The sequence below is a fragment of the Mustela putorius genome, unplaced genomic scaffold (genome assembly GCF_011764305.1).
Source record: "Mustela putorius furo isolate JIRA1106 unplaced genomic scaffold, ASM1176430v1.1 tig00003949_pilon_pilon_pilon, whole genome shotgun sequence".
In the NCBI taxonomy this organism is placed as follows: domain Eukaryota; kingdom Metazoa; phylum Chordata; class Mammalia; order Carnivora; family Mustelidae; genus Mustela; species Mustela putorius.
The window spans coordinates 5,776,371-5,801,913 of NW_025422093.1; the positions used below are offsets into that span (position 1 = coordinate 5,776,371).

At 33.9% G+C, this 25,543-nt stretch overlaps 1 protein-coding gene across 7 annotated transcripts in view; it reads right to left on the reverse strand.

Moving 5' to 3' along the window:
* CABCOCO1 (ciliary associated calcium binding coiled-coil 1) overlaps positions 1 to 25,543 on the reverse strand; it is a 121,228-nt gene that overhangs the window by 79,916 nt on the left and 15,769 nt on the right. For 4 of the 7 annotated variants that reach the window (XM_004765678.3, XM_045069879.1, XM_045069881.1 and 1 more), the window contains exons 4-5: positions 12,907 to 13,051; positions 8,538 to 8,610 (exon numbers count right to left, since the gene is read on the reverse strand). In XM_004765678.3, coding sequence (XP_004765735.1) covers positions 8,538 to 8,610; positions 12,907 to 13,051 — 218 coding nt within the window. Of the gene's footprint in view, positions 1 to 554; positions 782 to 2,521; positions 4,317 to 7,366; positions 8,173 to 8,537; positions 8,611 to 12,906; positions 13,052 to 25,543 lie in introns of those variants that run through there. The other 3 variants (XM_045069880.1, XM_045069882.1, XM_045069884.1) reach the window with 3 other exon arrangements.

Consider the following 25,543-nt stretch of genomic DNA (forward strand, 5'->3'; position numbering starts at 1 on the left):
ATGTGTCTTTTTTTGTGCCAGTACCATGCTGTCTTGGTGATCACTGCTTTGTAGTAAAGCTTGAAGTCAGACAACGTGATGCCCCCAGTTTTTTTTTTCTTTTTCAACATTTCCTTAGCAATTCGGGGTCTCTTCTGGTTCCATACAAGTGTTAGGATTGTTTGTTTCAGCTCTTTGAAAAATACCAGTGGAATTTTGATCAGGATGGCATTTTAAGTATAGTTCCTCTGAACTGGTTCAGAGGAGGTCATGGGAACTAACGAAGTTTTCCTTCTATTTCTATTTTTTGATACAGCTTCAGGAGTATAGGTATTATTTCTTCTTTGAATGTTTGATAGAATTCTCCAGGAAATCCATCAGGTCCTGGGCTCTTGCTTTTTGGGAGGCTTTTGATCACTGCCTCAATCCATTTCATCTAGGTTGCTTAACTTATTGGCATATAACTGCTGATAATAATTTCCGATGATTGTTTCTATTTCTGTGGTGTTAGTCATGATCTCTTCCTTTTCATTAATAATTTTATTAATTCGAGTCCTCTCTCTTTTCTTTTGGATTAGTTTGGCCAATGGTTTATCAATCTTACTGATTCTTTCAAAAAAACAGCTTCTAGTTTCATTGATGTGTTTTACTGTATCTCTAGTTTCCTGACTGGTTTTAAATGTCACTTTTCTAAATACTTGTATATGTTACATACCAGAAATACACACATGTGTTTAATTCCAAATTTCATATTGGTGGAAATATAAACTATCATATAATGAACTATATAATCAATCAAATACTGATGATGACGATGATGATGACGATGATGATGATGACGATGATGATGATGATGACGATGATGATGATGATGATGATGATAAAGGAGGAGGAGGAAGTGGATAGGGGAGGAAGATGAAGGGAGGAGGAGGAAGAGGAAAAGGCATTGCCATATCAGATACCAGCACAGTCTATAAAGTGATGGTAGTTAAAACAATACGGTATTCAGACAGGGATTGGCAAACAGATCAATGTGATCAATGATCAAAGATAAGACAACTTGAGCATTAATAAAAATAGTAATTAAAATAGATCACAATGCAATAAATGCATGCTATTATATCAAAGTCTATATTAGTTTCCTATTCCTGCTATAGCAAATTACCACAAACTGAGTGGCTTGAAACAGCACAGATCTATCTTACAGTTATGGATGTCAGAAGTTCTCAACTTAACATGTTGACAGGGTTGCATTCATCCTAGAGGCTCTAGAGGAGAATCTGTTTCCTTGCCTCATCCATTCCCCTAGAGGCCACCTTAATTCCTTTGCTCCTGGTTTCTTCCTCCATTTTTAAGGCTAGTAATATCATCTTTAAATTTCTCTCCCTGTCTCTGACTCTGACTCTCCTTTCTCCCTTTTTCTTTTATAAGAAATCTTATGATTACATTGAGCTCACTTAGATAATCCAGGATAATTTCCCCATCTCAAATCCTTTAATTTAGTCACAGCTGCAAAGCTCCTTTTGCCATGTAAGGCTACATATACAGAGGTTTCAGGAATTAGTATCCAAGCATCTTGAGGTGCTTGGGGAGAATCATGCAGTCTACCAGTCAATTTTGGAGGATACTAAAAATCCAACTTACTATTTTAAAAACTATTGAAGAAAGGAGAAGAACCTAGCACTTATCCTGTCTTTTCTATATGAACTGTACCTCAATTTAATCAAACAATTAAAGAGAGGAAGTTTCTATTCATGGAAGTATCCAGCTCATAAATAGAAAAAGAATGATGAAGTAGAATGTCACCAATTTTAACCCTTAATGAAATAATAGATTTAGTAATAAATGGTTGCTAACATCACCAAAAAGAAAACTAAACCTTATTTGCCTCTTAATAAAATTGAACATAGCCACCTGTAAATTCTTCTTTCTAAGCATTTGAACTTTAATTTAGTCAGTCTTCCAACATTTAACTATCCATTTACTAGAAATATGGAAGATAGAGAAATGTTAAGAATAGCACAAGAACACAATTGGTAAACTAGGCTCTGGAAAATTCTATAGGATAGAAGATGTGGACTTTTCAACAAATTATAAGGAAATAAAAAATACAAATAGTGAACCTATAAATTTAAAATGACATAAGAATCTTTTTTTCTTTTTTTTTTTTAATTTTTATTTTTTATAAACATATATTTTTATCCCCAGGGGTACAAAAAAAATGCTAAAATGACATAAGAATCTAATTGCAATATGGGTATTTTATTTGGGTGCTACTTCAAAGAAACATACAAACAAACAAATGGATACATAAAACACAAATACAGACAAGTTATAAGATAATTTTGAACATTAACTACATATGTGATGATTTTAAAGAACTACTTTAAATTCATTATATTTTAGGATCACATATTAAAATATTTAACCATGGGGCACCTGGGTGGCTCAGTGGATTAAGCCTCTGCCCTTGGCTCAGGTCATGATCCGGGTCCTGGAATCAAGCCCCACATGTGGCTCTCTGCTCAGCAGGGAGCCTGCTTCCCCCCCCCTCTCTCTGCCTGCCTCTCTACCGACTTGTGATCTCTCTATCAAATAAATAAATAAAATCTTAAAAAAAATACTTAGCCATTATGGCCACAAGATCATAACTGTTGGAGCTAGGTAATGGATATATGAGGGTTAATATCCTATTCCTTTATTTTGTATTTGATTGAAATGTTCCACAATAAAAAAATTTTTTTTAATTACTTGGTAAAGTACCACAATAACCATGGCACTTTTTGATTACACTGAGTTTACAGGCCAATTTGGAATGACATGATGTCTTCATCAATTGAGTGTTCTCAACTGGGAACATGTTTTACTTTCTATTTACTCAGAATCAAAACCAATTAACTTTACTAAAACTACTTATTTTTTTGTATTATCCTTGCATGTTTTTGTTATGGTTTTCATTATTATCATTGTGATCCTTTTTTATTTCTATTAGCTGTTACTAATGTATAAGATTATACTATTTTCTTAATGATGGATTCATATCATACCATCCGCAAATAATAAAAGCTTTGTGTCTTGTTTTAACATTTTTCTTTTTCTTCTACTTTGACTTCTTTTTTGTTTTATTACATTGGCTAGGAAATAAAAAGCAATGTTGGTAATAATAATCAGATTTGTCTTTTTCCTTATGGTATTTTAATGTTGTCATTAAGATGGTTTTAGAGAGTTTCTTGTGTTGGTATATTCTCAGTTAAAAATTATATATTACTGAATAACTGAAGTTTTTTTAAAGTGAAAAATGGGTGTCTAATTTTATCAAATACTTTACCATATCTATTGAGATGGTCACTTGATTTTTCTCCTCTTAAGCTGATAAGGTACTGAATTGCATTAATAGATATCCCACTGTTAAACCACACTTGCACATATGGAATAAATCCTATCTGAACATCCAATCTTCTACTATATTTCACTTCCTAATATTTATTTTTACTTATTTATATTTATTTTTTATTTTTTTATAAACATATAATGTATTTTTAGCCCCAGGGGTACAGGTCTGTGAATCGCCAGGTTTACACACTTCACAGCACGCACCATAGCACATACCCTCCCCAATGTCCATAATCCCACCAACCTAATATTTTACTTAAGATTGTTGTATCTATTATCATACCTGAGATTGACCATAACTTTGTGTCATTCTTTTTTATTCTTGGTTATAATTTATTGTCAACCATAGAATAAGTTGAAAGCATTCTCAGATTTATACTAACTTCAAAGAATGAGTTGAAAGCTCCCTAACGCCTTCTATCCTCTATCATAATTTTTATATAAAAGGGAATTATCTACTTTAGAAATGTTGGTGAAACTAGTCTATAAAATCTTCTAATGCTGGAGCCATTTTTATATTTGGATTTTTCAATGTCTTATGTAATTATCATTCTGTTAAGATTTTCTACATGCCCTCAAGTAAATATTGGTAATTCACAGTTCTAAGTATTTTTTTTCTATATTTCAACATTATACCTGATACTTTATTAAAAGTTTTCAAATCTTATTTTAAATTTCTGAGATTTCTATTAGTTCCTTTTTCAAGAATACAATAAACTTTCAAACTTTCTTGAGAATCTTAATCAGACTTAAAGTCTTCTACCATTTGCTCTGTCAACTCTGTTCCTTAGCTATTCTTGATTTATTAATAGAGTTTAATGTCTATCTATGATTTTATTTTCCTCAACTTCTTGGTGATTTTGGGCTGCCAGCTTATCTTTACATTAGATGGTCTTGGTTCACTTGCTTGGAGATGTTTGTTTGCCAAAGTTTGCTGCCAGAGACTACAGGAGAAGGAAAATAATTGTGGTAATTATATGTACCAGTACCTTATACTGAAGGTATATTCATGATTTCTCCTGGAAACTTCAGAACTGAAGTTTTGGTGTCAACGTCCAAACTAGTTTCTTTAGTTTGGGAGCAAATACTATAGAGTCCCTATCACAAGCAGCAGAGGGTAAAGGAGATGAACAGAGCAGTTGCTCTGAAAGCAGTCCCCTACATGCTTTTTTCCTTCTAAAGCTTTCTCCCATTTTCGTTTCAATGAGGGATGCTTACGGAAATGTCATTAACTCCGTAGCATCTTCTTTGCATGTATTAGCTGTGGTTTCATCTAAACATAGTTTTACATGTTATAAAATCTTTTACCCATTACATTATGGATTTTTTGATTTTTTGGCCTCATGGAATTTTGGATGGAAGAGTCATACATGTCTGCTTAGTTCACTCTTTTGATTAAGTCACTCTTCCCTTTTGCAAAGGCTCTTTCTGTTTTTTTGGGGGAGCTATTCATCCTCTGACACTCATTCAGTATGGCTGTTTGGGTCTTCCAGGAGCATGACTCCACTCCTCTGGCCACGGTGGTTAATTGAGAGTGGACACATGGCACAAGCATAGCCAATAATGTCAACAATGTGAGAAGGAATGTTCCTTTCTCCTGGAGTTGCTAAACTGGAGCTGCCTCTGACATATCTCCACCAGTTAGAGGAAAGACTGTCTGCAGTAGAGGGCAATGAGACCAAAACAAAAAGAATCAGAGAAAAGTGATGAAAAAGGTCCAAGAGAGATGAGAATTGAGATATATATGCATGCATACACACATTCACATGTTCACATCGTTTGGCTACTTAGAGTTGGTTAACCTTAGTCCAGCTCATTTTCTATTTACCACTTTGTGATCAAGTAATATATCCGTTTCTTTTTTTTTTTTTTAATTGTATGAACTATTTTGAGTGGGATTTCTTTCTTGGTGCTGAAAGTATACTGCCTAACTCATTCACAACTTTTAGATTTTCTCTTAGGATTTTACTTGTTCTTAGAAACTTCTATAAACCTATAAACGTTAGATGTTCCTCTTTGTCTTCTATTTGTTCCCATAGTAACATAACATTTTGGGTTCCATACTATAATTATTTAATCACCTTTCTCCTCTCATTAGACAGCCAACTCCTTGAGGACAAGAACTGTTGCTTATCATTGTGTATTCCTGGAAGTTAACAAAACCTACAGTGTAATAGTAACATATGTTGAATGAATAAATAAATAATTTTATATTTGTATCATCTCATATTAATAGATGCTGGGTGGCAGATACCTGACTAGAACCATGACTTTGGATATCTGCTATGAGATTTTGATCATCACCATTGTTAATATTTGATACTGTTCTTTGTGTGCAATTTTTAAATGTTTCATGTAGTTTTTAGGTAACAAAGGCAGAGAACACAACAGTTTCCAGGTTTCTTGCTGGGTGGGGCCTTAGGTTAAAGGAAATACATATCCCCAAAGGAGATTCTGATTCCCTTACAATTCTTGTGTCAGAGTATCTGGGTTAATTGCATTGTCAAAACTAGACTTGGAGAGCTCCTGGCTTACGGGACTAAAAGGGAGTCCTCATCTTTTTATTTATTTAGTTAGTTTCCATCCTTTTTGTTTGTTTATTTATATTTAAATTTTAGTGAACAAACAGTGAAAATTAGTTTCAGGAGTAGAAATCAGTGACTCATCCCTTTAAATAGTGAGAGAATCTCATGTACTGCATCCTCTCAGGAGGCCACAACTATGGGAATTTGCTACTTCCATTCTGTCATTATCCTAGCTCAATCAGATTGTTTACTGCCTTCCAACATATATGATCTGTGAACCACCAAATGAACTACAAAACATGAACGGTATAGAACTGTATCTATTAGAAATGTTTCTAGACTATGAAGCATCTCAAGTCAAGATTATGATTTTACTGTGAAAATATGCTTCAATGATCTAAACATAACGTGAAACTTCTTGGAAAAGGTGAGTAGACACAGCCAGAAATGATCACTAAATTCCAAAACAAAAAGATGATTTTTTTAAACTAAAACCCAAGAAAAGTATGAATATAGTTTACTCATGTTCTTTTCATGATGGAAATTAATATTTAGTAATTATTTTTAGAGGGGATTTGCATGTTTTATTATAACCATCTATCAATAATTAAGAAAGAAACTAAATTTTTCTAGTGTTCTTTAATTTGAACACTAGCCTGAGAGTCAAACTTGAAACATTTATGCAGTTGTTGTGTCGACCTTATTTGGTCCCAGAGCACTGAAGTCAGCGTGAATAATCTAGCAGGGCAGACCTCTGTCTCTTCTATGAAAGGCCGTTAATTAAAAAACATATTTGCACCAAGAGTTATCAGACACTCTACAATGACATTAAATATTATAGTATAATATCTGCTTTGGTTAATCCTTTAAAGTACCATGAGTGGTCTAATACTTGAAGACCCAATATCCATTCACTAAAGATTTTTTTTATAGTTCTGGTCAGCTTGGAGAAAATACAAAAGACAAAGGAAAATAAAGGCACCAATCCCAGTCTACTTTCTCCATTTTATCTTTCCATAAGCATAAATGTCACCTAAATATATCCTTACAACAAAGAAGAAAGGCGTGATTGTGTAACTAACAAAGGAAAAGGGAGTTCTTTATGGAATTTTTTCTTGATGATTTTAAATATCTGCTTATGCTGCCGTTAAAACCATTTTCATTTTTCCAAAGTTTTGCTGAATAGATGAGATAGGGTTTTATTCCAAACTGATCATTACTGCAATTCTGCTGCACTAATGATGTAATTCTCCAATGGAAATATTTTCATTGTAAAACTCTGTCAAGTGACACATAATTTAAGATACAGTATGAAGAGGGGCACCTGGATGGCTCAGTGGATTAAAGCCTCTGTCTTGGCTCAGGTCATGATCCCAGGACCCTGGGATCGAGCCCCCACATTGGGCTCTCTACTCAGCAGGGAGCCTGCTTCCCTTCCTCTCTCTGCCTGCCTCTCTGTCTACTTGTAATCTCTGTCTGTCAAATAAATAAATAAAATCCTTAAAAAAAAAAAAAGATATAGTGTGAGGAGAACACAAAGAAAACGGACCCACATGGAGGATGAATAACAGTGACTTAGGTGTTAATGATATAAGCACTTTATAAACTTCAGAAAAATAACACTCTGGCAGAAAAAAAGTTCGCACATTCCACCTGGTGCTTAATATCCAGAAAATTAAAAAGATCATGTAAATATACCATATTCACTGTTTACTTGTGACCAGGGCCTCTCCTTTGTCTGGTACTTCTGGGCAACATTACCTTCTCCAGTAGTTGACAAAAAAAGAAGCACTTTTTATGGCATCTTTAGCCTCCTTAAGATGTTTTCTTACCCGCGATTTATTTATAGCAATTATGCGTTTGTAATTAATATATAAAGCTGTTCCAAGGTATCTTTAGGTAGATAATTTTTTATAGAAATGTCATTGTATTTAATGTCACTGAATCACTTACATAGTATCAACTGAGGGGCCACTATGGTGCATTATACTTGACGCTCTGATAGAAAAACAGTGCCTCATCCTTGCCTTCAAGAAAATTACAGTTGAATTGTGTTGACTATTTTAATCCACAAAAAATAATTTTAAAAAGTGTGCATCATAGTGCATCATTATGTGCTTATTGGTGTAGTCAAAGTACCCAGTATTCAGCAGAAAGAGATAAACTAGAATAAAATAATAGAATGTGATTAAAGACATTGTCTATACCCTTCCTTTGAGATGCGATGCAATTAAGGAAGATTTGCTTCACTGAGGAAGTGGGATTTGAATTAGACCTTAAAAAAATGAGTAGATTGAAAAAAATGTGAAATTAGAAGAGATTTAGCAATTAATTTATCTCACTTCCTTACATTTTCTTTGTATGAAGACATACATAACCTATTCAATTTTGCTTTGTCAAATAATCCATAGATACATAAAGTATATATGATTAACAATGCTTTTAATGCCCAAAGACAGCTTATTTTGTTAATCCAAAGCTCACTTTATGTAATTATTCTTTTTGCAAACTACTAGTTGGTTATATTAACACTTGAGTAATCTTGACAAGAAGTTGCTTTAAGCAGTTAAAGATCCAGATGCTGATCAGCATGCATTAAGTGATTCAGCTTAATTGGTTCCATCTAGATAAATTACTTACCTCAGTTCCTATCACAATTTCTTCCCTGGTAGAGTAGAATAGAAACTCATATAGCTTGTAGTGTTGAAATAAGCTGAAATACAAAAATAAATGTGCAACACTGATAAGCTTATATTGGGAAAGAAAACAAATATGTAAGAGTATTTATTAAAGGAAAGTTGTTCATAATGATCAAATGAAAGACATTAAACACTAATATGGAGTTAGCTACATCTTTTATTCCAAATGAATTGTCCAGAACTGGTGAGAAACTAATGATTTACTCTTTTGAGACATTGACAGTATAACACAGTACATAATATAAGATCAGTAAATTAATCTGTGATGTGTGGAGAGGTTTGGGATAAGGGAGCAATCAGACTACATTTTGACTTTTCTTGGTTGACAATCAAATAATGCACTGCCCCTAAATAACATTAAATTTCACATTATTTTTCATGTTTTGCTTCAAACCGGAGTCAATTTCCTCTGGAATGAAGGCATTGAATTCTATAATCTACTTCCATATCAATTACGTCTCATGTTCTCAAACTGTTTCAAGATTAAATTAATCTCTGATAACACCTGAAAATGATGCAACACGAACTGAAATCCATTTAGAAGGTATCTGGTTTTCTTATAGAATATTTGATCACAGGTCAAAAAGAGGAATTAATTTAAGAAAGATAATTCTTCAGTTTCTATCCAAAGATTAGGCGGTCAGTGTATAAGAACTGTGAAGAGCTAAAGGATAGGAGTCTTAAAACAAGTTTTTCTAGTAAGTTTAAAGATTTCAGTGAAGTATTATTGAGAGTTAAAAATTTACTGAAGGGCTGATTTCTAATATCCTGTTTGTGATAATATTTGGATTTTTCTAATTCTCTTCCTGCTGGTTGGGAAAATTAATAGACTCATAATACAGCAAAATGCCCAAGAACAAAAAAATTGTCTTAGTGGTTTCTCTTTCACTCTGGTGCCTTTTGCTATTTAAGAAAATTGATTTTAATATAACTGAGAAATTAACATTTGCAAAATGTAGCTACAGAGCATGTATAATAATGGCTTCTCCTGAATGCTGTAATGGATCAAAGTTTCAATTCATTTGAAATCAATGAAGAAATCCTCAGGCAGCTGGGTCTCTCTGAGTTTTATCAGCAGTTGATTTCACTACTAACACAATCCATTAAAAAGTGATGTGCATGCAGACTTCAGTCATGGGTTTTTAAATTTTTTTGGAAAAAAAAACCTCACATATTCAAATTAGTCATCAACACTCAGAAAACTAACTTAGCTTTTGACATTAGCTTGATTTGTTGGCTAGAAAATACATCAAGATTAGTGAAGTTTGATGATTCAATGAAGCAAAATAAATTCAAATTCTCCTTCCCTTACATTGCTTACCTAGAGAGAGCTTTAAGGTTAAAAATATTAGACTGGCCATAACTGATTTTGAGTAGAAAAACTGAAGCCTGTAGAGTATTTGGAAATAACTTGACTTCCTTTCAGTGAATTAGTGTAAAATTTTCCTTGCATCTCATGTTACACAAATAAGTTAATTCATAAATCTTCCTTCCTGCAATTTTATAATCTGTCAGACTTATTCTCCTCATTGCATATAAGAATTAGATTGTCTCATGCCAAAAGGAAAATTCACTTCTTGCAATGAAAATAAAATTCATGACTTGGATGCAGTGGTCAAAGATACAAGTTGGGGCAAGGCCAGGACTAGTGTAAGACAGATGGGGGGAGTAGGACACCTACTGAAGAGGCACTTTTCAGGGCTAGGATAAGTTGCCTCCATTGCCTCACTCTGGTCCCCATATTGGTTGAGGTTCTCTAACTTTATCAAGGAACTATTCAATGACTTCCTATGGGAATAAAGTGACACCTCTGCTATGGGAATACATTTCCTCTCTCTTTCTTTAGAAGGAAGACTTCCAGCTGACTCAAACCCCTTGACTATTTTGTTAAACATCTTGTCTTAGTTCTAAATCAAAGGAAGAAATAAAATGGGTCAAGACATCTGGGCTCCGTGCCAGGAAGTAGGATACCCTGTTGTGCACAGAGAGGCAGTGTTGATTTTCTTATATTGAGAAATGCCTGTGCACATTACCTTTACCTGATTCCCAATGAATGGGTAGAATACACAATGACAGAAGTGTACTTGGACCACATATATCTAAATGATGTCTTATATTGACAAGCTGCAGTAGCGTTTATATTTGTATGTATTACATAAAACATATCAATATATATTACCTGAGTTGATTGGTCAGTACCTACAATAACATTAGAGAGGAATTTTGGTATTAGTTTTTTTCAAATCACAGGCACATGATGGAGTATACAATTTAGATTCTATTAACAGTATCAAATAAAATTTCAATTTTATTGCCAGTTAAGTTTCAGGTTCTATAGGTCATGTTCTAAAAAATACTCTCTCTAAGTTGATGAGAGTTTCACTGGTTGAGTAAATTTAATATCAGATTAAATTGAAACATGCTTATACTTTCAATAATTGAGTTAGCTTCATATTTACAAAACTTCTTTGTAGTCATTAAAATGAAAAATATTATATGGTTTAACTGCCATTAAATTTGTATTTGTGGACCTATGAGTCATTCTAAATAGAAATTGTAGAAAATGACATTTGTCTTTATACAACTTCAGTATCGATTCTAGATATCATACTAACTGATATTTTATTTTTTTTGTAACAGATGCATTTAAATGTATAATTTCTTTAAATCACAATATGAAGATTTAATGGCATCAAAAATAGTTCTGATTTACTTTATATGACTATCTCTCAAATACTACTTTTTGTTGTTGCTTTTAGAAATGAGGCTAAAAATTTTTGGTAAATAAAGTTATCCTGGTAAGCATTTAATGGTGACTAACACCGGAATCTTTTCCTAACTTAACCATTTTCTGAAATGAAATGTCAAGAAATTCACTGATGAGTGTGTGTCCAGAGAGACAAGACGAAAGAGAAAAGAGGTGCCATCTTTCACCATCTAGAAAATATCATTAGGACATCTGCATGGGTTTAGCTGTTGTGGTTAACTATTAGTCCCAGTGTCCATTATAAACATCTGGGATTTAGAGCTCAGATGTAATAGTGTGTTCTTCAAAGAGAGATCTGGTGGTCTCAAATAGATAAAGAAGAGAAAGAAGGATGCTGTATAAATGTGCAGAGAATTCCCCTCACCCACTGATTCTGTTGGGCAGAAAGACCTCAGAAAACAGATTCTCCAGTTCTGAATTTCCACTTCCTTCCTTCCTCCCACACAAGGACCTTGCTTTACTCTAATTGATATGAAGAGTACTGTAGCTTTTAGTGAGAGACATACATTAGGAGGTATATGTTTTATGCTAAGAAATCATGTTATATCAGGTGTTATTATATAAAAAACACATTATATCATATACTATTATTAATTCATGCCAGAAACCAGTTTATAAGCATTATCAAATAAAACATGTTAATATTTAAAAAGCTTCCAGACAACAGCCAGGATCTTTGCCAAGCAAATGATGAGCATGTCTAGGACATCATGCAGCATGCTTTATTTTGGAATTTTTAAAATTTAAAATTGGAAAACACTGCAGTATATAGTAATGGAGGAAAAGAGATATTTTGTAGAAGATTTTAGTTAGGCAAAAGAAAAATTTTACCAACTCTTATTTAAATATTTGTAAACTCTAAAAATGTCACTTGGGAGAGGTGCATGACTGTAATACAGACCTTGTGACATTATATAAAAGGATTTCTTATTTCACCAATGAATAATCACTGTAATAAAAACACTTTCCCTCCATTCACCATCATTTTCTAAGCATAAAGAAAAACTTGAATTTAATTGGTCAATACTACAAAATATTTTAGGGCACATAATAAACCTAAGGAAACTTACACATAAATCTCTTTAATTTCTAATACAAAACATCTAAAATAAATGTTTAAATGGAAATGAATGTTATTCTAAAATGTGAAATTTTGATGCCAAGGCCAACTACTAAAATATAGTCTATTGTAATTAAGTCTGATTAATGTAAAAGAATAATTTTGTTAATAAAGTGATATTAATTAGAGATTCAGAGAAAAAAAGAAATTTTTGGATAATCTATTATAATTTCAGATGAAATTATTCTTATCAAATACAAACCTTTTTTAAGAATGGAAAGCTAGCCAAAATCTCAATGTCCTGAAATTTACTTGTTGGATTTTAACTTTCTCTCATTATTTTAATATTATCTCATTATTGGCTGGGTTAATTACAGCATAAATTCTGTAAATATCTAAAAACTGAATTCATTTTTATTTAATAGACATTTTGTAAAAGATAATGAAATGAAAAAATACATGCTACTGAAAGCAAATCCATACCTGATTTTTAAGTAATCGATGACAGCATTGGCTTGTTTTATATTAAAGACATTCGATTCCTCATTTTTCTGTGAATGTGATGGTCCTGTTTCAGCCATAACTTCTCCAAGCCATTTTATGCTGTCTTCCAAAGACATATGCAGTGCTAAAATAAGATCCAGGGAAGTCTTAAGCATTATTTTGATAGATGTTTTGGGAAAAAAATAATCCAAGATGTCATTAGTGTGCAAATATTTACTTTTTCAATATTTGTGTGGACAATGGTAATAGCAATGTTTTTTTAATGATAGGTTAATAATTACATTTTTTATAAAAGAATAGCTGATACACCCAACAATATAATGCAACACAATTGTCTAAAGACTTTGTTTCCATTTTTAAGATGCAAAGATAATTTTAAATCTACCCAAAAATTACTTTAAAATAGAAAATATGCTTTTTAATGGTCTTAGAATAAGAGTGTATATATGGAAATGAAACAAAAGTTGTTTGGATTAGCTGGTGAGGAAGACCTACATAGTAGGTTCGGTTACTGTAGACAGGAGAGCTGATCAGAACTGAAAATGTAAATGAACAGAGTCAACCAACACTTGGCTTTGACTGATTGTTAACATGTGGGAATATGGGACTGAAGACTTTCAATAGATGCCAGAAATATGTATTTTTATGTAAAACATCAAGATATTTTTTTCTTTTCCAAGCTACAGACTTATAACTTATGTAAGCTGTTTCTCAAATGTATGCCTGGTGGAAGTGGTGAGAGCCAGATGACAGTGCCGAGTGACGCTGACACCACTTTGCCACCATTACCAAAAATAAACAAGTCAGTGATTGTGGTCTCTTCTCTTGCAACTAAAAACAAACAAAAAAGCAAAAGTATCTTGTATGGCATGTGTCCAGTTGAAAAAAAAAGTAGATAAATGTCAAAAACTTTAGACTTAACATTTATAGTGTCTATGATACAAATAGGAACTTCCATCTTCTTTTCCTGTTTAGTTATGCTCATTTTTACTTGTGGCAGGCAAAATACTATTACATCACACACACACACACACACACACACACACACACTGACAAGTGACGAGTATAGACGTAAAACTGAAGAGTCTGGAGGTGGAGAACTGAAAGTCTCTAGCAAAGGCGAGTTTGGACAGCTTCCTGGGGGAGGTGTCTGCTGGGGGCTTGGAGGAAGGCTCCAGGGAACCCTGAGCTGTTCCATGTAAGCTCCTCCCTCCAGGTCAGTCCCAACCAACTCTCTATGTCTCTCAGGAAACCAGTGCAGTTAGGACTTCTCGCTAACTGAGTGAATTTTTCAGGGCAGCAAGAGGGGGTAAAGCACAGGATTTATGAGAACATAAGCTGATTGTTGGACATAGCCACTTCTGGTTACACAGCTACCCTTTCACTTTGGGATGTGTTATGACCCCAGATTACTGATAAAATGATAGTAAAGCAATTAAAAATTTTAGGAAGTCACTATAATCACTACCTTGCAATTTGTTTCATCTAGATTCCTATTTGTAGGAATTAGAATGAAACAAACTATGTTAGCAATTAAAAACTGGTTTAATGAATGGCAATTTGTCCCTCTCTCATAGCCTCCCTCCAGATCATCCTTTATAGATGTCAGATACACAAATTATTGCTGGATAACTGAGCTTTCCTCTATCATTCTAAGGGGAGCTCAATTATTATTGTACACTTTTTTCCCTATGATCCCCTTCTTTTGAAACTTTCTTGGGATAGCTTCAGAAATGAAATATCTACTGGATAAAAGCAATTCAAAAATGAATGGATTAAAAATCTGAATCATTTTATTACTAAAATGGTATTAATTAGAGATGCAGAGAAAAAAGAAATTCTTAGATAATTGATTATAATTCCAGATGTAATTATACTTATCAAGCACAAAAATACATTTATATGACTATTTCCTTATGTTGAAATATAATTGACACTTTAAAACTGTTTTTCTATGTCTAATGTCTTTCTATAGATAATGGCTTTAAGAATTAGGAAAGTTATCATTTCACTTATCTAACTGAAATATTTGCTCTTTTAAAAACCACATTTAGTGATGTGATTAAAATGTGAAAGAGTAAACCTTTTAAATAGTATGTTCTGTTAGAAATAAAATTTATCTGCAAAAATTTACAGTAATGAAAGAGCATGCTAGTCATAATTCATTGGAAGACTTAAGATGGTACCTACCTTATAACTGCTAACTACCCCTAACTTACTAGCTAGATGAGCTGAGTTTCATTTTCTATATCTGTAAGTGTAGAATAAGACCAATTTTCAAAATTATGGTGCTGTTGTGAGGATCAAATAACACATGCATGGCAAATAGTTGAGAAACTGAAATGCTATGTACACTAGTATATTATGTATGTATAGTGTTTTCTAGAATTAGCATAAAGTTGGCAACATTTAATATAGTAGTAGGAAGGGTGAGTTTCTCACTCATAGCGGCTGATGCTTGTGGCTTCAAGGAGTTATTTAATCTTTCTAAATCTCATTTACTTTTTAAAAAATTTTTTAAATGGAGAGAATAATAGAACTATTTCAAGGTTGTGTGTGAATTAAATGAGATGGAATTTGGAAAGCAAATGCACGGTAACTGGCGCAAGTTAATCCTACCCAAATGTTACCTATTATTATCATTCTTATTTAGGGGAAAGCAATTCAATTTCATAGAACTAAAAAGTATCCTATGGTTATTTGCTAATATTCATGTTATATACAATGGAATAAATCTAAGCCTATGGATTTGGACAGAGGTCAAATAATCTAATACTTGACAGCTTCATTCTTGGTCAGGCTCTGGAAAAACTAAACCCAAAAATGTATACTGGTTTTTTGTTAGTTAGTTTGTTTGTTTAAAGATTTATTAGCAAGGAAATAAAGGCCTTAAACGACACACTGGACCAGATGGACATCACAGATATATTCAGAACATTTCATCCCAAAGCAACAGAATACACATTCTTCTCTAGTGCACATGGAACATTCTCCAGAATAGATCACATCCTCGGTCCAAAATCAGGACTCAACCGGTATCAAAAGATTGGGATCAATCCCTGCATATTTTCAGACCACAATGCTCTAAAGCTAGAACTCAACCACAAAAGGAAGTTTGAAAAGAACCAAAATACATGGAGACTAAACAGCATCCTTCTAAAGAATGAATGGGTCAACCGGGAAATTAAAGAAGAATTGAAAAAAATCATGGAAACAAATGATAATGAAAATACAACGGTTCAAAATCTGTGGGACACAACAAAGGCAGTCCTGAGAGGAAAATATATAGCGGTACAAGCCTTTCTCAAGAAACAAGAAAGGTCTCAGGTACACAATCTAACCCTACACCTAAAGGAGCTGGAGAAAGAACAAGAAAGAAACCCTAAGCCTAGCAGGAGAAGAGAAATCATAAAGATCAGAGCAGAAATCAATGAAATAGAAACCAAAAAAACAATAGAACAAATCAACGAAAGTAGGAGCTGGTTCTTTGAAAGAATTAATAAAATTGATAAACCCCTGGCCCGACTTATCAAAAAGAAAAGAGAAAGGACCCAAATAAATAAAATCATGAATGAAAGAGGAGAGATCACAACTAACACCAAAGAAATACAAACTATTATAAGAACATACTATGAGCAACTCTACGGCAATAAATTTGACAATCTGGAAGAAATGGATGCATTCCTAGAAACATATAAACTACCACAACTGAACCAGGAAGAAATAGAAAGCCTGAACAGACCCATAACCATTACGGAGATTGAAACAGTCATTAAAAATCTCCAAACAAACAAAAGCCCAGGGCCAGACGGCTTCCCGGGGGAATTCTACCAAACATTTAAAGAAGAACTAATTCCTATTCTCCTGAAACTGTTCCAAAAAATAGAGATGGAAGGAAAACTTCCAAACTCATTTTATGAGGCCAGCATCACCTTGATCCCAAAACCAGACAAGGATCCCACCAAAAAGAGAGCTATAGAACAATATCCTTGATGAACACAGATGCGAAAATACTCAACAAAATACTAGCCAATAGGATTCAACAGTACATTAAAAAGATTATTCACCACGACCCTGTGGGATTTATTCCAGGGCTGAAAGGTTGGTTCAACATCCGCAAATCAGTCAATGTGATACAACACATCAATAAAAGTAAGAACAAGAACCATATGATACTCTCAATAGATGCTGAAAAAGCATTTGACAAAGTACAGCATCCCTTCCTGATCAAAACTCTTCAAATTGTAGGGATAGAGGGCACATACCTCAATATCATCAAAGCCATCTATGAAAAACCCACCGCAAATATCATTCTCAATGGAGAAAAACTGAAAGCTTTTCCGCTAAGGTCAGGAACACGGCAGGGATGTCCATTATCACCACTGCTATTCAACATCGTACTAGAGGTCCTAGCCTCAGCAATCAGACAACAAAAGGAAATTAAAGGCATCCAAATCGGCAAAGAAGAAGTCAAATTATCACTCTTCACAGATGATATGATACTATATGTGGAAAACCCAAAAGACTCCACTCCAAAACTGCTAGAACTTATACAGGAATTCAGTAAAGTGTCAGGATATAAAATCAATGCACAGAAATCAGTTGCATTTCTCTACACCAACAGCAAGACAGAAGAAAGGGAAATTAAGGAGTCAATCCCATTTACAATTGCACCCAAAACCATAAGATACCTAGGAATACCTAGGTATCTCTTTTGATCTTGATGAAATCCCAATAGTTCAAAGAGACACAGAATCTATACTCAGAAAACTATAAAGTACTCATGAAAGAAATTGAGGAAGACACAAAGAAATGGAAAAATGTTCCATGCTCCTGGATTGGAAGAATAAATATTGTGAAAATGTCTATGCTACCTAAAGCAATCTACACATTTAATGCAATTCCTATCAAAGTACCATCCATCTTTTTCAAAGAAATGGAACAAATAATGCTAAAATTTATATGGAACCAGAAAAGACCTCAAATAGCTAAAGGGATATTGAAAAAGAAAGCCAATGTTGGTGGCATCACAATCCCGGACTTCAAGCTCTATTACAAAGCTGTCATCATCAAGACAGCATGGTACTGGCACAAAAACAGACCCATAGATCAATGGAACAGAATAGAGAGCCCAGAAATAGACTCTCAACTCTATGGTCAACTAATCTTCGACAAAGCAGGAAAGAATGTCCAATGGAAAAAAGACAGCCTCTTCAATAAATGGTGCTGGGAAAATTGGACACATGCAGAAAAATGAAATTGGACCATTTCCTTACACCACACACGAAAATAGACTCAAAATGGATGAAGGACCTCAATGTGAGAAAGGAATCCATCAAAATCCTTGAGGAGAACACAGGCAGCAACCTCTTCGACCTCAGCCGCAGCAACATCTTCCTAGGAACAACGCAAAAGGCAAGGGAAGCAAGGGCAAAAATGAACTATTGGGATTTCATCAAGATCAAAAGCTTTTGCACAGCAAAGGAAACAGTTAACAAAATCAAAAGACAACTGACAGAATGGGAGAAGATATTTGCAAACGACATATCAGATAAAGGACTAGTGTCCAGAATCTATAAAGAACTTAGCAAACTCAACACCCAAAGAACAAATAATCCAATCAAGAAATGGGCAGAGGACATGAACAGACATTTCTGCAAAGAAGACATCCAGATGGCCAACAGACACATGAAAAAGTGCTCCATATCACTCGGCATCAGGGAAATACAAATCAAAACCACAATGCGATATCACCTCACACCAGTCAGAATGGCTAAAATCAACAAGTCAGGAAATGACAGATGCTGGCGAGGATGCGGAGAAAGGGGAACCCTCCTACACTGTTGGTGGGAATGCAAGCTGGTGCAACCTCTCTGGAAAACAGCATGGAGGTTCCTCAAAATGTTGAAAATAGAACTGCCCTATGACCCAGCAATTGCACTATTGGGTATTTACCCTAAAGGTACAAACGTAGTGATCCAAAGGGGCATGTGTACTCGAATGTTTATAGCAGCAATGTCCTCAATAGCCAAACTATGGAAAGAACCTAGATGTCCATCAACAGAAGAATGGATCAGGAAGATTTGGTATATATACACAATGGAATACTATGCAGCCATCAAAAGAAATGAAATCTTGCCATTTGCGACAACATGGATGGAACTAGAGCGTATCATGCTTAGCGAAATAAGTCAGGCGGAGAAAGACAACTATCATATGATCTCCCTGATATGAGGAAGTGGTGTTGCAACATGGGGGCTTAAGTGGGTACAAGAAGAATAAATGAAAGAAGATGGGATTGGGAGGGAGACAAACCATAAGTGACTCTTAATCTCACAAAACAAACTGAGGGTTGCTGGGGGGAGGGGGTTTGGGAGAAGGGGGTGGTATTATGGACATTGGGGAGGGTATGTGCTTTGGTGAGTGCTGTGAAGTGTGTAAACCTGGTGATTCACAGACCTGTACCCCTGGGGATAAAAATATATGTTTATAAAAAATTAAAAAATTATATTAAAAAAAAAGATTTATTTATCTATTTATTTGAGAGAGATGGATTGAGAGAGAGAACAAGAGCAGGAGGGGCAGAGGGAAACAGAAAGAGAATCTTCAAGCAGACTTCATGCTGAGCGCGGAGCCGGACTTGGGGTTCGATCTCAGGATAATGAGATCAGGACCTAAGTGGAAACCAAGAGTCGGTTGCTCAAACGACTATGCCACACAGGCTCCCCAGATTGTGCATTAGTGAGAGAACTGTATATATCCCAGGTTGCATAATCTTTTAGCTTGATTCACTCTGATTCGAGGTGGGTTGTCTGCAGTATGCCTTGTAGCACTAGCATGAGACAAGGAACAGATTAGAAACTGAATCAGTAGAAAATGCAGTTCCTCACTGGAGTTTTATTAATGGGCAACCATGTGCTACAACTAATAGCCCCAACTATGTTCTCTGTAGCTTTTTCTATTAAAATGTTGCTGGATGGGAATGTTCACTGTGGGCTCAGGACTCTACCACATTTTAGTTTAAGTATAAACAGACTTTTCCTCTTTCTCTGGCATGCTTGGCTAAAATTATATTCTTTCCTCATGACAGTTATAACCTTATTAGGTTTAAAAGTTTGAGAGGATTTTTTTTTTCCTTCCCAAAGGAAAAACTAGATCCCTGACTTTTTTTTCCTGCTTGAGTTTTATATGTGCACTTTCACTCTCTCCTAGTTTATGAGTAAGTGGATGGATCCTGCTCAAGTTTTTAAAATTCATTTTTGAACTGATATCAGCAATATAAAATTTCACCTAAAAGAAATATTTTGGGTCAGTTGTAAGTTATGGAAAAAATTTAAAATGGAAATATCTTGTCAAATTTGGAATGTGAGATTCATTAAAATGTTTTACTTTTCTTTATCCTGCTTCTAGTTTGTGAACACTCAGTTTAAGTTTGCAAACCATAGGACTGTTCACATCATATATTCTTTTTTACAATTTAATTTTTGCATAGGTGATACATTCACATGGCTCAAAAACCATATGTGAAATACATTGTAAAAAGGCTTCCTTAAGCTTTGTTGCACACATGCTCAGTTCCCACACTCTTCCCTACAAAAAATTTTTCCCCAGTGTTGTTGAGAAATAATTGACATATGTCACTGTGTAAGTTTAAGGCACACAGCATGATTTACCATGAGATGGTGGCTGCAATGGCTTTAGCTAATATACCTCTCATATAGATACAATAAAAAGAAAAGAAAGGAAAGAAGATAGAGGGGAAAAAATTTCTTTATTATGAGAACTCTTAGGATTTACTCTCAATAGCTTTCTTTTATACCACACAGTGGTGCTAACAGTAGTCATCATGTTCATTACATCCCTAGTACTTATTTTGTAACTGGAAGTCTGTAACTTGACCACCTTCCACCTCTGGTAAACACAAGTCTGATCTCCTTTTCTATAGGTTCAGTGTTTTGTTTGTTTGTTTGTTTCTTTCTTTTTTTGTTTTGTTTTGTTTTTGTTTTAAATTCTACATGTATGATTGTACAGCATTTATCTTTCTTGGTCTGACATTTCGTTTTGCATAATGCCTTCAAGTTCCATCCATGTTGTCACAAATGGTAGGAATTTTTTAGTTTTTATGGATGAATATCATTCCATTATTATATATATACCACAACTTCTTTATTTACTCATTCATCAATAGACACTTAGGTTGTTCCCACATCTTGCCTATCCTAAATAATGCCAAAATGAGGATGCAGATATACTTTTGAGTTAGTGTTGTTGTTCCCTTTGGATATATTCCCAGAAGTGGGATTGCCAGGTCATATGGTTGTTCTATTTTTAATTTTTTTGAGGAAACTGCATACTGTTTTCCATAGTGGTTATACCAGTTTACAATCCCACCAACAATGCACAAGGCTTCCTTTTTGTTCACATTCATGCCAGCATTTGTCATCTCTTGTTTTCTGATGATGGCCATTCTAACAGTCATGGGGTGGTATTTCACTGTGGTTTGAATCTGCATTTCTGTAATGACTACTGATATTTTCATAAACCTGTTAGCCTTTTGAATATCTTCCATGGAGAAATATCTATTCAAGTCTCTTGCCTATTTTTAAGTTGGGTTATTTATTTTTGTTCTATTGAGTTGTAGGTGTTCTTTGTATATTTTAGATACCTATGGAAAGTTTTTATTAGTTTTTTTTCCATATTTTCTTAGTATTCTTTGTATATATAACACATAAATTCTCATGTTTGTCTTTCATACACAAAAGCACACAATTCTACACCTTGTCTTACTCAATAACAATACACAATTTCCCATACCATAACTAGAAAACATCCTCATTCTTTTATTTTTATAGCTGCATAGTATTCCATGTTAGGGATGAGTTAATCCCTACTGATAAGCTTTTAATTTCAGAGTAGTTTCAGCTTGAGAGAAAAGTTTCAGTAATATCACAGAGAGTTCCCTTATACCCCAGACAGTTTCCCATATTGCTAACATTGCTGTGGTATATTTGACACAACTAATGAACAAATATTGATAATTTATTATTGTCTGAGTTCATACTTTCTTTGGATTTCTTTATTTTTTAGTTTTTATTGAAGTCTTTTTTTCTGTCTTAAGAAATTATGCTCATTAATACCCAGGATACCAAATTACATTCAGTCATTATGTCTCCTTAGACCCTACGGTTTCTCAGACTTGACTGGGTTTTGATAGCTTCGACAGTTTTGAGAGGTATGAGTTAGAAATATTGTAGTAAGTCCTTCAATTTGGGTTTGTCTACATTTTTCTCATGATTAAGCAGGGGTTAAGGATTTGGGGGATAAAGACCATTGTGCCATTCTTATCACATTATATCAAGGGCATATGATATTTGACATGGCTCTTCATTAACGATGTCAGCCTTAGTCACCTGGTTGAACAGTATTTATTTGGCTTCTCTGCTGTGGAGTTCGTTTTTTCCACTTTCCATGCTGTCCTCTTTGGAAGGAAGTCAATGTATATCTCATACTGAAAGGGTGAAGAATTGTGCTTTAACTTCTGGAAGGTGAATTATCTACATAAATTATTAGGAATTTGTATGTTATCCAGTTGATTATTTATACAAATCATTAATTTGTATCAGTATGGATTTGTGGATGTTAATTTTATATTTTGGACTATAATTCAATATACTATGTTATTTTGTTCAAATTGTTCCAACTTGGGACACTAGAATCTTTTCAGTTGTCTTCTCTATTCCATTGACATACCACCAGCATTTTGATTTTTTGAGCATTTACTCTTAGTCACTACAATATGCCCCAGGCTCATCTTCTATGTTTCCTGCTCCAGGTCTACAATCAGCCATTTCTCTAAGGAGCCCTGGTTTCTTTTATTGGAGAATTAAATTATAAAGCAAGACTTAGATCCTGGGTATGCTTATTATACTGGATGTCATTTCTTCTAGGCCCTCTCCATGGACAGAGCTAAGAAGCATATATGTGTAAACTTGATATACAACTATATATCTGTATCTACATTATGTTAAACATGAGTCATGCTAATGTTTCCAGGTGATATTTCTAAGGTTTTGCTTTTACAAACATTACTGCAACTGATGACCTTACATACACGTGTGTAAGTGGATATATAGGATAAATTCCCAAATGTAGAATTGCTGGGTCAAAGGGGACAGTATATTTGTAAATATGATAGATAGCTGCTAATCTAAACTTCATGGGGGGGTGTTATATATATACTCCCTTTAGTAATATAAGATAGTACATTTTTCTCATAGCTTTGACAGCTCAAAATGCTACCAAAATTTTACAATTTTGTCAATCTGATATATGACAAATGACATTTCTGTGTAGTTTTAATTAGGATTTTCCTTATTACCTTTAATATTAAATTTTTCATTTGTTTAAGAATCACTTGTTTTGGGGTACCTGGGTGGCTCAGTCAGTTAAGCTTCAGACTCTTAGTTTCAGGTCAGGTTATGATCTCACAATCCAGCCCAGTGTCAGGCTCTGCACTCAGTGGGGAGTCTGCTTCTGATTCTTTCTCCGTCTCCCTGTGCCTCTCCCCCGACTTACGTGTGTGTGTGTGTGTGTGTCTCTGTGTGTGTGTGTGTGTGTGCATGTGTGTGTATGCTCTCTCCCTCTCTCTCAAATAAATCCAATCTTTAAAAAAAAACAAAACACTCTTGTATTTATTTAGTCATATCCTTGGCTTGTTCTTCTATTGCATTATTGGTCTTTTTCTTCTTGCTTCTGCATGCTCTTTTTATATTATAGAACTTAATAGTTTGCTGGTGTCTGCGATGCAACAATTTTCCCAGTTACTTATTCTTCTTTTAATTTTTCTTTTGGTATTCTTTTCTCTGTAGACTTTTACTTTTATATATCAACTTTAATTATCTTTGTCTTTATGTCTTTGGAATTTTGAGGCATATTTATAAAGGTTTTACCCACCCAAGGTTGTAAGAAATTAATTCATATTTTCCTACAACATTTTTATTGTTCCAATTATTTTATATTTAAGTAAAAATGTGACCCACTTGAAATATATTTTGGTTTATGGTCAGAAAGAGGGTTAGATTCAATTTTATTTTTTTCTAGAAGGACACAATATTATTTATTGAATAGTATATATTTTCATTATAGATTTGAGATGTCATTCAATCAAATACTGAATTCCAATGCTTGGTTCTATTTCTACACTTTCCATTGTGCTCTTTTGGTCTGTTTGGTCATTAACCACCGTGTTCAAATATTTGAGATTTTATAACACTACTATTACTAATTCTACTGCTAATAACAAGATATGTTATGGTTTATTACAGTTTTTAAAGACAATTTGTATTTGCTTACTTTCCATATATTTTTAGAATCATCTTGCCTAGTAAGTCAGTCCAGGCAAAAACATCAACAAAAAACTGTTGGTATTTTTATTGGAATACTAATATTATATATTAATTTAGAGAGATTTAGCTTCTCTGTGATGTGGAGTGTTTCCAAGAATGTTGTAAGGTTTTTCCAAATGTAGAAAACTTCCTTGTGACCTTTAAAAGTTCTGGAGTTTTTTCACATAGGACTTGTACATTTCTTTTTAAAGTTTATTCTTAAATAGTTTTTTGTCAGAGTGTATATATATTTTGCTTTCATTAAATCCCTTTCTTTTACTACATATATATTTTTAAAATTATTATTAGATTTCTTCAATTTTTACTTAACATTCTAGAAAAATAATAAGAAATTTCAAGCATCCCATCTATGATATCACATTATATTTAGTAGTCTTGTCTCCTGAGGTTAACCTGGAGTGAACATTTCTCAATCTTTTCCTATTTTTGATAACCTTGCCAGATTGGGAGGTACCAGAGTGAGATAGTTTGTACAATGTTCCTCAGTTTGGGTTTGTCTAACGTTTTCCTCTTAGTTGACATGAGTTATGCCTTTTGACAGCTTTGCCCATTTTTAATAGAATTATTTGTTTTCTTATTGTTCTGAGAGCTCTTTATATGTTACAGAAAGAAGTCTTTTGTCAATATGTGATTTACAGATATTTTTTCCCTATCTGTAGCTTGTCCATTCTTTTTTTTTTTTTTTTTAAAGATTTTATTTATTTACTTGACAGAGAGAGATCACAAGTAGATGGAGAGGCAGGCAGAGAGAGGGCAGGGAAGCAGGCTCCCCGCTGAGCAGAGAGCCCAATGTGGGACTCGATCCCAGAACCCTGAGACCATGACCCGAGCCAAAGGCAGCGGCTTTAACCCACTGAGCCACCCAGGCGGCCAGCTTGTCCATTCTTTTAACAGTGACTTTTCATAAAACAAAACTATTATAATTTTATGAAGTCTTAATTTATCATTTTTTTCCTATATGCATCATGGTCTGGGGGTCATGTCTAAGAAATTCTTGTAAAACCCCAGGTCATGAAGATTTTCTCCCAATTTTCTTCTAAAAAATTTATAGCTTTACATTCTAACTTTATGCCTATGATCCATTTAGAGCTAATTGTATCAAATAAAATGCTTAGGCTGAGCTATATATATTTTTCAATATAGAGAGAAATCATTCCAACATTTGTTGAAAAGATTACACTGTTCTGTTGAATTGCTTTTACATATTTATA